This window comes from Dinoponera quadriceps, unplaced genomic scaffold (assembly GCF_001313825.1).
Source record: "Dinoponera quadriceps isolate SergipeBrazil2010 unplaced genomic scaffold, ASM131382v1 scaffold1896, whole genome shotgun sequence".
Lineage (NCBI taxonomy): Eukaryota > Metazoa > Arthropoda > Insecta > Hymenoptera > Formicidae > Dinoponera > Dinoponera quadriceps.
In genome coordinates, this window is record NW_014555946.1 from 1 (window position 1) to 12806 (window position 12806).

The 12806-nt window shown below is 36.6% G+C and overlaps 1 protein-coding gene across 1 annotated transcript; it reads left to right on the forward strand.

Moving 5' to 3' along the window:
• The first annotated feature begins 2450 nt into the window (after positions 1-2450).
• Positions 2451-5107, forward strand: LOC106745979. Its single transcript, XM_014622062.1, has 3 exons — positions 2451-2466; positions 3979-4540; positions 4879-5107. The coding sequence occupies exons 1-2, from the start codon at positions 2451-2453 to the stop codon at positions 4536-4538; spliced, it is 576 nt and encodes a 191-aa protein (XP_014477548.1). The 3' UTR covers positions 4539-4540; positions 4879-5107.
• The last annotated feature ends 7699 nt before the right edge of the window (positions 5108-12806 follow it).

Here is a 12806-nt window from a genome sequence, read left to right on the forward strand (position 1 = left end):
TGTCAACAATTGGACCGTCTGAAGGAAGCAATCGCCCAGAAGCGGCCAGGTTTGGCCAATAGGAGTGGAATTGTGTTCCATCAGGATAAGGCCACACTCATCGATAGTGACTCGCCAGAAACTCCGGGAGCTTGATTGGGAGGTTCTTTTGCATCCACCTTATAGTCCGGACCTGGCACCAAGTGATTACCACCTGTTCCTGTCTATGGCGAATTTTTTTGCTGGTGAAAAATTCGCCTCAGGGGAAGCTTGTGAAAATCGACTTTCCCAGTTTTTTGCCAATAGGGACGGGGGTTTCTATGAGAGAGGCATGATGAAATTACCTTCGAAATGGCAAAAAGTTGTCGAACAAAACGGTGTATATTTGACCTAAATCGGAACATTGTAACTATGTTAAATAAAGCCTCCAATTTGATACAAAAATAATGGATTACTTTTTACTGNTTAGACCTTATATGTTATATATGACTAATAATTAAATATTAGGCAAATAATTACTGAAATACTGCCAGTATTTAATCACTGCAAATTTCTTAGAAATCCTCAATATAAAATTTCTATAAGGGATATGAAGGCTTAGCAGTACTCATCAAAAATAAAATTAAATATTATCAAACCAATTCATTTCAGGAAGAGCAAATCTAAACAACAATTGTACTATTAGATTAGTACATATGAAATGTCGGATTTTCTTTACATGTGAACGTTTGTCTCTCTGCTTTCATTATGCTTTTGTTTTTGGCATAACCTCTTTTACAGTCGTACTGTCCATTGCCAGTCATATTTTAACAAAGAAGATTTTTTTCAAAAGTAGTACTGGAGTAATTCACTACTCATTCCTTCGAATTGGGGAGACAATTACAGCCGAAAAGTATTGCCAGTACATTGATGAAATGCATAAAAAATTGAAAATTATACACCCATCACTTATTAATCGGCATGGCCCAATACTTCTTCACGACAACGCTCGACCGCATAAGTCGTACAAAACGATTGCAAAATTATATGAGTTAAAATATAAAATTTTGCAACACCCAGCTTATTCACTAGATCTTTCGCCAACCGACTTTCATTTTTTTAAACATTTAGAACTGTTTTTACGGGCTAAACACTATGAAAATGAAGACAGTCTGAAAAATTCCATATCAGAGTTTATTGATTCCAAAGGTCAGAATTTCTTTAAGACAGGCATTTATGCATTAAAATCTCGTTGGGAAAAGTGTATTCAAGCAAATGGAGCATGTTTTGATTAAATAAACAACTTTTGAAAAAAGATATGCAGTTTTATATATTCACTTAAAAATCCGACATTTCATACGCACCAACCTAATAGAAGACTTGCTCCTGTCACTATAACAACTGTACTGTCTACTAAAGCATAACATAAAAGAGAAATATATTTTTTTTAACTCTGGAAAACTTAGGTGTTCAGCGAATGCTGTTTCATTGCTGGTAACAATTATAAAGTTAAAACGTACTGAAGTACCTAGAGGTTCTAGACTTTCGTCTGAGGTCCTAGACTTTCGTTAACGAAAGGAACTTTTTAAATCCATTGAAAATTTAGGACTTTGAATTATATCTTCTGGCCACCTCGCTTACTGGCCATTGGACAGAGGGAAAACTCCTGACAGATTTCTGCGTAACCAAGAGATTTCCAATAATTAATAATCAATTATAAAAAATGAGACTTCCCTGGAAATGTTATCTGACCATACGACTGTGCTTGTTATTTTACTAGAGGAAATAATGACAATGCTTAAAGATTGCATCTTACATACGAAAGAACAAACTGGGATCATTTCCAGAACCTGATTAATAATATTCCTAACACTAATATAAAACTAAAGACTGAGAATGATATAGTCGAAACAAATAGAAAGCTTTGTTACTACTGTACAAAATGCGGCTTGGGATTCCACACCAATAAATGAGAGCACTAAAGTCAAGTTACAGTTATCCAAGACTATATTAGATAAAATATCTGAAGAAATACGCATACGAAAACTTTGAAAGCAAACTAGGTGCCCTCACCTAAAAACTAAATTAAATTATATTACCAGGAAACTCAAGAGTCTTCTATTCAATGAAAAAAATACAAAGATGCAAACTTTCTTGCAGATGTTTGATACTACAGTCGCTACCAACTACTCTCTGTGGAAGACCACAAGGGAACTAAAGCAACCTAAAATTGCATTCCTATCTTTACGTCGACAAAATGGAATATAGACCCGAAACGATAAAGAAAAGCCACAACATTCGCTGAACACCTAATGAAGGTTTTCTCACCCATATGAAGGGCCACCAGAACATTAAAAAACCCTGGATTATGACTCAATTATAAGTCGAATTCTACAAGAACTACCGGAAATAGGAATAACTTATTTAACACAAATCTACAATGCTATGATGAGAATGAGCTTTATTCCTCCTGGAAGGTTGTCCAGGTAAAAATGATTTCCAAGCCAGGTAAGAGCTCTAACGATCCTAAATCGTATAGACTTATCAACCTCCTTCCAATCTTAACTAAAGTCCTGGAATCTCTTCTGAGGATAATACGTATATTGGGGAAAGGAACCTTATTCTTGATCATCAATTCAGTTTTCGCCAGAAACACAGCACCGTTGAATAGGTACACAGATTCGTTGAATAGGTACATAGAACAATATTCACCATACTCTCGAGTGGAAAAAATCTATTCAGTTGTTTTCCTAGATATCTCGCAAACATTTGATTGAGTATGACATGAAGAACTCCTATACAAAATAAAGCAGAACCTTCCAAATAACTTTTACACCCTCCTCAAGTCTAATCTAAAAAATCACAAATTTCTTATTAACCCTCTTATTGCCAGGCCCATCTACGCGGTATATGCGAAGACTGCCAAAGTCGATTTGATCGCGATAATCTGAATGTAAACACATGGAGCCGATGCATCAGCCTGTGGCAGTTCTCGCATACGTACCGCGGACCGAAAGTTCGGCCCAAAAGGTCGGCCCGCTGGCAACCAAAAGGTTAAACATAGAACAACACAGAGAGGACTCTACAAAATTCAGGCTGGAATGCCCAGAGAAACGTTCTTTGACCGTTCTTGGATTCTCCATTTACTTTTTACGCCGACCTATCTACAGATAAAACTATTGCTATTGGAACGTTTCCTGATGACACAGTAACCCTGGACATTCATGAAGACCCTTCATTGGTTTCTCTATTCTTGCAATGTAGTTTAAAAACAATATATCTGATTGGCTTAAAAAATGGAGAATCAAAGCAAATGAAAATAAATCAGGCCACGTCATCTTCACCATGAAATACTTAATCTGCCCATCTGTTAAGGTAAACAAAATTCAGATTCCGCAGGCCGAACATTTGAGATATCTTAGATTACGCCTCGATAAACGATCACATGGAAAAAACATATTTTCATCGAAAGAAAACTTGGGATTCTCTTAAGGAAAATATACAGGATGCGTTAATTAAATCCGAACAAAATAAACAATGTATTTATTTAAGGGGTTTGGCCAGTCTAGGATTTTCAAAAAATCGAAATTTTTTTTTTTTACTTAAAGTACACTTTAGGGTCCTAAAAACATTATTCGATTGGTAGAATAGTGAAAAAAAAATTTTTTCCCTGTCCAATCCGCTGTAGTGTTGAAGCGTTCGAAGCGGGCGACGAGCGCATTTTCTACCTGCCGCGGCGGGCTTCCTTTTGTCCCCTTTTGACGACTCTTACCCTCTGCACCAATGTACCAACGGGGCCTGAGGGCTCTAATGGTTCCCCAAAAGGTCGTTAGGAAGTGCTAGTTCATCAATACAGCTGTATGTGTGGGCTTGTGTGTGGGTCAGTCAGCTGAAAAACGACGCCACGCGTGGACGCTTCTTTTTGTTTTCGTTAGTTTTTCTGCTTCAACGAATTACTTTATTGACTACAGTGGTTTTTACTGATAAACTATCATTGTTAACAATATGAGTGATGACAAGAAGCCAGTTTATTCGGCGCAAAAAGGCAAAAGAGGACGGAAATCCAAAGCGGAGAAAATTCGTGGTGCTCGTGGCAAAGAGCCAAGGCCACTGGAATTTTGGACGAATATACACATAAACCACCTTTACATGAAGAAGTATACAAGGCTATAACTCCAATTTATGAAAAATTAACCAGTGATGACCTACTCACTCGTTGCATAGGCGGCTTTACTCAAAACAGTAATGAGAGTTTCAACGCTACAGTATGGTCGATGGCCCCGAAAGTGACATCCAGTGGCAAAAATGTACTTGACACAGCTGTATATATTGCTGCAGGTACTTATAATGATGGCCTCACAAGTGCCATGAGAGTCATGCAGAACATAGGCATCAAAATTGGGCCGAACTGCTACAATTACTGTCAAGAGACTGATCAAAACCGCATCAAATTATCCGATCGTTCGCTCTCAGATGCTGCAAGAAGGTCTGGAATCGAACAGAAGGCATCCAGAAAGGAAGAAGATGAGTTCCACGTGTCCATGGAAGGTGAAATGTACGGCGCAGGCATCGCAGACTGAAGGTATAACAAAATTTCCAGCACGTAAAACTTTAAACGCGTTTTTCTCGAAACTGCATTTTTCAAATCGGACGAAGATGGTACTCGGAGACTATCGCACGTATCCACTTGAAATTTTAACTGTAGCTTCACAGTAACATTATCTAGTAAACTACGTGATTTTTTTGTTATCATTGCAACTTTTTTTTTATAAACAATTTACTGCTCATTTTTTCGGTCAAAAATTGAACCTTTTTTTTACAAGTCCGCCATTTTGCGAAAAATTGATGTAAAGCTAAAAACATACGTACTTTACTAGCAAGTCTTATGTAGATTAAATCCCGTTCTTTATTTTGTTTCAGATAGCACGAGTTCCTAGAATCACCGTCGCCCGTAGAGGCCCTCTTGAAAAAGGTGATTCCGAAGATTGGCCCAGTAGCCGCCATTTTGTATCAAAATGTCAATATAAAAATTTTTTTATACACTCAAATACATGTTTAATAAAGCCTGAAAGAGAGAAATTCGATTCCTTTTTCCTTACTCCCAGAATAAATTGTCAAAGTTAGGCCTTTTTTGAGGGCTCTAGACTGGCCTAACCCCTAAACACTAAATTTCACGTGTTATGTATAGTATCATTTGAGTATCGTGTCCATAAGATTAGAATTAATTCATTAGACGAAATTAAAGATTAAGATTTTTTTATGTGTAATAAAAAGTATAATTTAGGCTCATAAAAACTAAATACAAGATACAGGCACGTTACTGAGAAAATCACTTACATAAAAATATCAATTTTATAAACGTTTCGATTTCCTACAGATCTTTTTCAATATAACAAATACAATTTAAGAGACATACGGAAATTTCGGTCAATTTAACAAAATAGGATCAAATACAGTATCAAACATTTTTTTATTTGTATTTATTACATTGAAAAAAGTCTGAAGGAGCGCGAAATGTTTGTAACATTGGTATTTTTGTATAAATAATTACATTTATTTTACATTAACGTACTTTTATTTTGCATTTAGCTTTTATAAGCCTGAAATGTATTTTCGATTAGGATCATTAGTTCATATTGTATAATATAGTCAATATATAAGCGCCCGCAATATCGGAAAACTAGTATTTCATCTCATAAGTTGTTAATTTAAAAAACTGTGCGTTGTAATCTGTCATTTTGTGTGAACAAGCAAGTATTTATTAATTTTTATTACTTTCTTACGCTTGTCACTTTGCTTTGATATTATTCGAATTATAAAAATCGAGAACTTTCATGTCATTCTCTAATTTTTATGTATTAAATTGATTCACTACTTACTAAAATTATTTTTAGTTAATAATGTTAATTTTTCCTGCTTACTCCGAATTTTAAAATATTTGTTCCACTATTTTATATAGCTTCCTATTACCATGACACATATAAAACGCAGAATTATTATTCCGTTTTGATAAATTAATTCATTTTGGGCTTTATTACACATCTTTGTTATTAATAAAGAGAGAAGAAAAAAAGCAGTGTCTGAATTAACTGAAGAAGACCATTCCATTAATTGTAAAGTGCGTATTATTTTTTGTATAATCAAAGTTCGTGACAAAAATATAATTTTAATATTTTTCAGAATAGTGTAGTTTAATTTATACAGCGTAATGTTATTCTACGTAACTTTTACTTTTCAACTTTCCATAAAATTCGATAACTTCGGAGGAAGTTAAAGTAAGAGAAAAATCCAACATAGTTTAGAAAAAATTCAAAACGGTAAAAAATTTTAATTGGGAGAAGAAGAAACTTCAGATTTTTATAATGCGTATAAGATTCCGCGAGGAAAAAGTTGATTTATCAGAGGAACATGAAGATAAAAAATATCTTCCGGAAGAAGTTTGTAATTCCGTTGAGGCAACAATATCGAGTGATTATAAAAGATGCTGGGGAGCAGCTGGGGAGTACTAGAGGAGCGGTAAAACAAGATTGAGATTATATCAATATGACGATGGGAGAATCAAATCAACGAAGGTGGTAGTAGATTTGAAAAATTAAAACGAATTTTTGGATACACATTAAATCATTTCAATAAAGCACTTGAAAAAGGAATAATTATTCACATTGACATCGCTCGATGGACTTCTTGAACACAAGGAAAATGCACCAGAATTCAAAGCTTCAGAAACGAAATTACACTATATAATCGACTATTTCCGTTGATGATAGATTATTATCGCCTTTTTCATCGTATTAAAAGAATTTACAGAAATGTTTGGTCGTAAAGAGCGCGAGCGTAGCAAGCAAACTGCGCACTAGTCTGCTATGCTAGCGATCCCGGGTTAGATCCCGATAGAAACCAAAATATTTACGCTTGTGTCTCCTCTCGGAAAAAAGCGGCAACTCTACCGAGAGTATCTTTGCCAAGAGAACTTCTCTAATATGCTGTTCGGGACCGGCGTTAAACTGTAGGTACCATATGCTTGTATATGATCAATGTGCGCACCACAGACATATGAGAGAGAAATCACCATATCCGGATATGAGCAATAGAACTGAGGATGTAGGATAAAGATTGGTCCCAAAGTGCAAGGAACATTATTCAACGCGCCTAATATTTTTGTTATGGTTTCAAAATCAGGTAAATTGATTACATTACATTACGTAAAAACTTCATTAAAAAAAATATTTCTCCCAAATATTAGACCACAATCAGTCTTATTATTAGATTCATGGAGTGGACATTGTCCCAACATGATTGCAAAAACTAGACCAAATTCTGCAACGGATATTATTTTCTTAACAATTTCAGCCAGTACAACTTGCGATCGATTTCTCGATTCCGAATTGCCGGTGCAAATACCGCCGGGCGAAGCCCGGGACGCGAGAGCGACTTCTCAACACTCAAAGATAAAGAAAAGGATGAGTGCCAGGTGTGGACTTGCCACAGCCACAAAAGGATAAATGATCGACGAAGTCTCTATGGGTTTTGGATTCGATACGTCTTTTCTCACGTTCGAGGTCCGTCCCGAACGGAACCGGTAGCTCTCAGGTGTTTTAAGTCGGAGGCGCGAGAGTTCACTTGGTCACGCCGAGATGGGGAGCGAAATCACAAGACCAAAAGTTGAGATAAATCAGTGGTTCGCCTTTATGATCTTAGGCCGATTGCAGTAACAAAATGCATTAAAACGATGGCGCGTCAAATTACAATTTAAGGTCTCGCCGTAGACCTTTTCGTAGGACTCGCGTGGTAGGGTGACCAACGTAACTATCGAGTGGCAGCCGAACCCAGATAGAGAGGACGGAACGAGACAGTACACGCACGGATGGATTCCCCGGCGCGACTCCGATGCAACCACCGATGGATATTATATTGATTCGCGATATCGCAACTCCCTCAAGTCTGTCGGATACGCTGCACGGCGGTCGACCGAATAGACGATCCCCGCGATAAATATTACTGAGATGCGGATAGACGGTTTTACAGATCGGTATTCTTGGCGGCTGGCTTCCTGGGTCCTCCGGTAATGCGTCGTCTTCTCGGGCTCATACGTCCTCCGTCCTGTCTCTCTATCTCTCCCTCTCTATCTCCTGCTCTTTCTTTTTAGCTCTCGAATGCTCGCATCAACTACCGCTATCGCTACAAAACGGAGAATCCGCATGAAGACAAGGAGAAAAAGCTTTAGCCAGGCGGCGGACTCACAGGTAATATGCGGGTTCCCCTTCTCCTTTGTTCTCCAAGTTCGTCCTTTTCCGGCAGCCTGATTTTTGCCGACGGCGGCCGATTGACTTCCTCGATCCGCCGTCTCGCCTCCTCGTGCCTCGGTAGCTCGGCTCGACTTCGGGACTTCCGCTTGTTGATCGAGCCGTCTTTTGAAGCGTTCTCGGCTCGCCGGCTCTACCGCTGGAAACGACAAAATACTACAGCTTAGGCTGTTTCGATACCAGGTTCCGGTAGCAAGAAAGAGTAAAGGGAGTCACCTTGTGTGAGCCCCCGGTGTCGTGCTATCGCTACTTCTCCGCTTAGCCGGTAGAATCTCGGCGCTCCGCGTCCTGCTCCTCCTCCTTTTCTCGCCGCCATAGGAAGCGTGGTGATACATCGCTTGGGAGACGCGAGACTCGCTTCACGAGGACACGCACAACGAAAATACGCGGTCTTCGTTACACTCTAATTTTCGCCGAAAGAAAAAAAAAGAAAAATCACGCCCTCACGAGGAGCGCACCTCCTCCCCCCCCCCCCCCACGATAAGACTTCTTCGAAGGCATTTGCCTCTTGTGACGGGCGTTTAAGCCATCACGTCACAAACTATTATTAGATATGTACGGCTTCCGACTATGGAAAAATTTTATTAAACATTCTTCTGGTATTATGTTGTTAGATCTTGCAATTGATCTTCGTGCTAGAAATAATATCTTTAAATTGCAATTATTAACATATCATCAATTGTCATCGCAGGTTTCAAAATTTATTTAAATATGCGTGGTTCAAAAGTGGACATATACAGATTACACCAATAGAATTTCAAGTAACAGTAGATTTTTGTTTTAAAAATGTTTCCAAAGTAAAATGCGATATTTGTGACTATAATTACATGTTCTTGGTGTAAAAAATCGCTTTATATAAAATATTTTTTCCACGAACACCATTTGTAATGAATATATGCTATAAATGTAACACGTGCATTATTTTAGTTTACATATAAATTCTGTATACTCTGTGTATTCTGTTCTTTTTTAATTTATTGTTTACTTTACAATATTCTTTTACATATTATTACATTATAACTTTATATTAGGTGCCTGAATTAATTCTTGCTGTTGACTAATAGAGGTTAGTAGTTGTGCTATTTCAACATGGCCAAAAGTGACTGTTGATGTATATGAAAGTACTGTCAATAGGCTTTAATAATCAGTATGTGACATTAAATCGTAGTGCAAAGAATACAATTTTTTATTGCATGATTGAAGATGTTGGGTTTCGTATCAAAAAAGAGCAATTGCGGAAAGTATTACTTTTCTGTTTTCAACTTAAGAAATCTGCTGCTGAAAGTCATTGTCAAAGTCATTCTCAAAGTCGTTTGCTAATGGAGGATTATGGGGAGCATACTCTATCTGAAACAACATGCAGAGATTGGTTAGACGATTTGAAGACAACGATTTTGACGTAAATGACAAAAAGCGCCCTGGTCAGCCGAAAAAGTTTAAAGATGAGAATTGGAGGTATTACTGGAAGAAGATTCATGTCAGACGCTCCAAGAGTTGTCGGAAACCCTAAATGTCAATGAGTCAACCGTTAGCAAACATTTAAAATGGGAATGATCCAGAAGCTAGGAAACTGGATCCCACATGAATTGAGAGAAAGAGACATTGCGAAACGTTTAACCATCTGTGAATTGCTGCTTTAAAGACAAAAACGGGAGTCGTTTTTGCATCGAATTGTGACTGGCAATGAAAAAGTGATTCGTTGCAATAATCCTAAGCACAAGAAATCATGGGTGCGTCCCGGCGAACCATTAACATTAACGCCAAGACAGAATATTCATGGAAAGAAGGTCATGGAAGGAAACTGTGTATTTAGTGGAATCAAGTCGGTGTAATATATTATGAACTGCAGTCAAACCATCAATGTTGAACGCTACCGACAACAATTACTCAATTTAAATCGAGCACTCAAAAAAAAACGCTTGCAATACGCCAAATGACATGCCACAATTATTTTTCTCCATTACAATACTAAACCACATATTGCAACACCAGTGAAGGAAATCTTGGAGGCACTTGGATGGAATGTCTTACTTCACCCGTCCTATTCACCAGACGTTGCTTCTTCATATTACCATTTGTTTCGGTCGATGCAGCATGGTCTTTCTAAGTAGCACTTCAGTTCTTTCGAAGATATAAAAAAATAGCTTGATGACTGGATCGCCTCAAAAGAACCTGAATTTTTCTGCCGCAGAACCCATATGTTACTCGAAAAGTGTGAAAAGATTGTAACTTCCGAAGAACAATTCCGCGGCAAAAAAATTCAGGTTCTTTCGAGGCGATCCAGTCATCAAGCTATTTTTTTATATCTTCGAAAGAACTGAAGTGCTACTTAGAAAGACCATGCTGCATCGACCGAAACAAATGGTAATATGAAGGAACTATTGTTACTATTACTATTACTAGTGTTACTGTTGTTACTATTGTTACTATTACTATTGTTACTATTACACAGGCCGACAAAATTTGGCAAAAACATTTTACCAGAAACCGGAGTATACTATTCCGAAGGTTTTTAACACGCTGAATTCAAATCTGGCCTCAGAAATGCTCGTTTGGCTCAGGTTTCCGAAATATTATAACCTAAATGTGTAAAAAACGCGATTTTAGCCTATATTTGAGGTCATGCAGCATGGAGAAAACTTTCTTTTTCAAAAAACTGTTCAAAGTATCTCAAAGTATAGGTCTCAATCTTTCAAATGCCGTTGAGCTTGCTCAAATATCTGTTTTTGTCGGCGATATATGCTATTTAAAAAATTTCAAATTGCATGAATTTAAATTTGAAATTTTTTAAATTTCAAATTGCATGAATTTAAATTTGAAATTTTTTAAATAGCATATATCGCCGACAAAAACAGATATTTGAGCAAGCTCAACGGCATTTGAAAGATTGAGACCTATACTTTGAGATACTTTGAACAGTTTTTTGAAAAAGAAAGTTTTCTCCATGCTGCATGACCTCAAATATAGGCTAAAATCGCGTTTTTTGCACATTTAGGTTATAATATTTCGGAAACCTGAGCCAAACGAGCATTTTTGAGGCCAGATTTGAATTCAGCGAGTCAAAAACCTTCGGGATAGTATATTCCGGTTTCTGGTAAAATGTTTTGTCGGCCTGTGTTATTATTGTTATACACCTGTAATGTTTACATCTTTATTTCATATAATACGTTTTATATTATGCCATTACAATTATTCTATTTTCATATTTATGTTGTAGCATGTGAAAAATTATATAAGAGGTAGGTAGTGAATACAGAGCAACTGAAAAGAAATAACACATTCGCGGTGCTAATAAGACGGTTATCTCGTTTTTTTCAAAAATTGAGTCGTAACAGAAACATAATATTATTATATATGGATGGATTCGACATGCAATGCTCTTTAACGTTTGTCCTCACAAAATTTTTAAATTTTGCAAAAATAATGGGTGATGAAAAAAATTAGTCTTTTTAAAAAATGTAAATACACTATTATAAAAAGTGTAAAATATTATAAAACTTTTGTAGGAAATATTTTTCCATCTAATATCTTATATTTTTGAAGATATTCACTAAAAATTTTTAAAAATTAATTTTATTCGAGAGGTTTCAATTCCTAAGATACGCCGCTAAAAAAAATACGAGTCTAGTATTTTTTTAACGCTCTACAACATATCTCAAGTTCATAAAAATCGGTAAGGGTCAGTTCCCTTGTTAGATTTGTTGCTTTTCTGTCACCAAAAATTTGTAGCAGACTCTGCTCGAAATCTGTTTGCGCCACAGTTCAGAACAACAAAAGGATGAACTAAAAGAGTATGTCCAGCAAGCGCTATAAATATTTCGAAATATTTCTCTTTCATCAATTTTTTGAGTTTGAATAAAGGAAGAAAAAGAAGGAGGAACGCTTCGAAGTATTTGTAACGCTTACTAAGCCGCATTTTTATACATGAAGAGTGGTTGACAACGAAATTTTATGTTGCATGTCATTTCTTTATTATTTACTTAATTATGCAGATGTAACTTGTAACATAGTTGTCAAATCCGTAAAAATAGACAAAAAGATTAGCTTGGAATTTTATACGTAAGAACATATTTTTCACTCCTTTCAACACCTGAGAAACCGTATGTTTTCCTACATGAATAGGACCTTATTTCAAGTACCTTTTACGGTTATTTATTAATTATTAGGAGGAAAAGGGAGAGTTTTCGTCCATTTTTACAAACGTTTTCAAACGATGTCTAGTGTCGTTTTATCCAAACATTTTTTTTATTTACAAATAGCACGCAATATTTCTCAACGTATCATTTCTCATCTATAACGTTACGAATCCAATATGGCCGCGGCGACTACTCTAGAGCTTTAAACAGTGAAGTTTATTATCATATATGTAATACTACTATATTGCTAATCGCTTTATGCTGCCTATATAAAAAAGAGCCATTTCAGAACCGAAAGACAGACGATATCCGATGTGTGTATTTTGACCATAATCCACAGATGCGGCGATCAATGACATACACACACGCGCACGCGCGTGCTAAAAATATTTTATTTTTTTATTGGCGG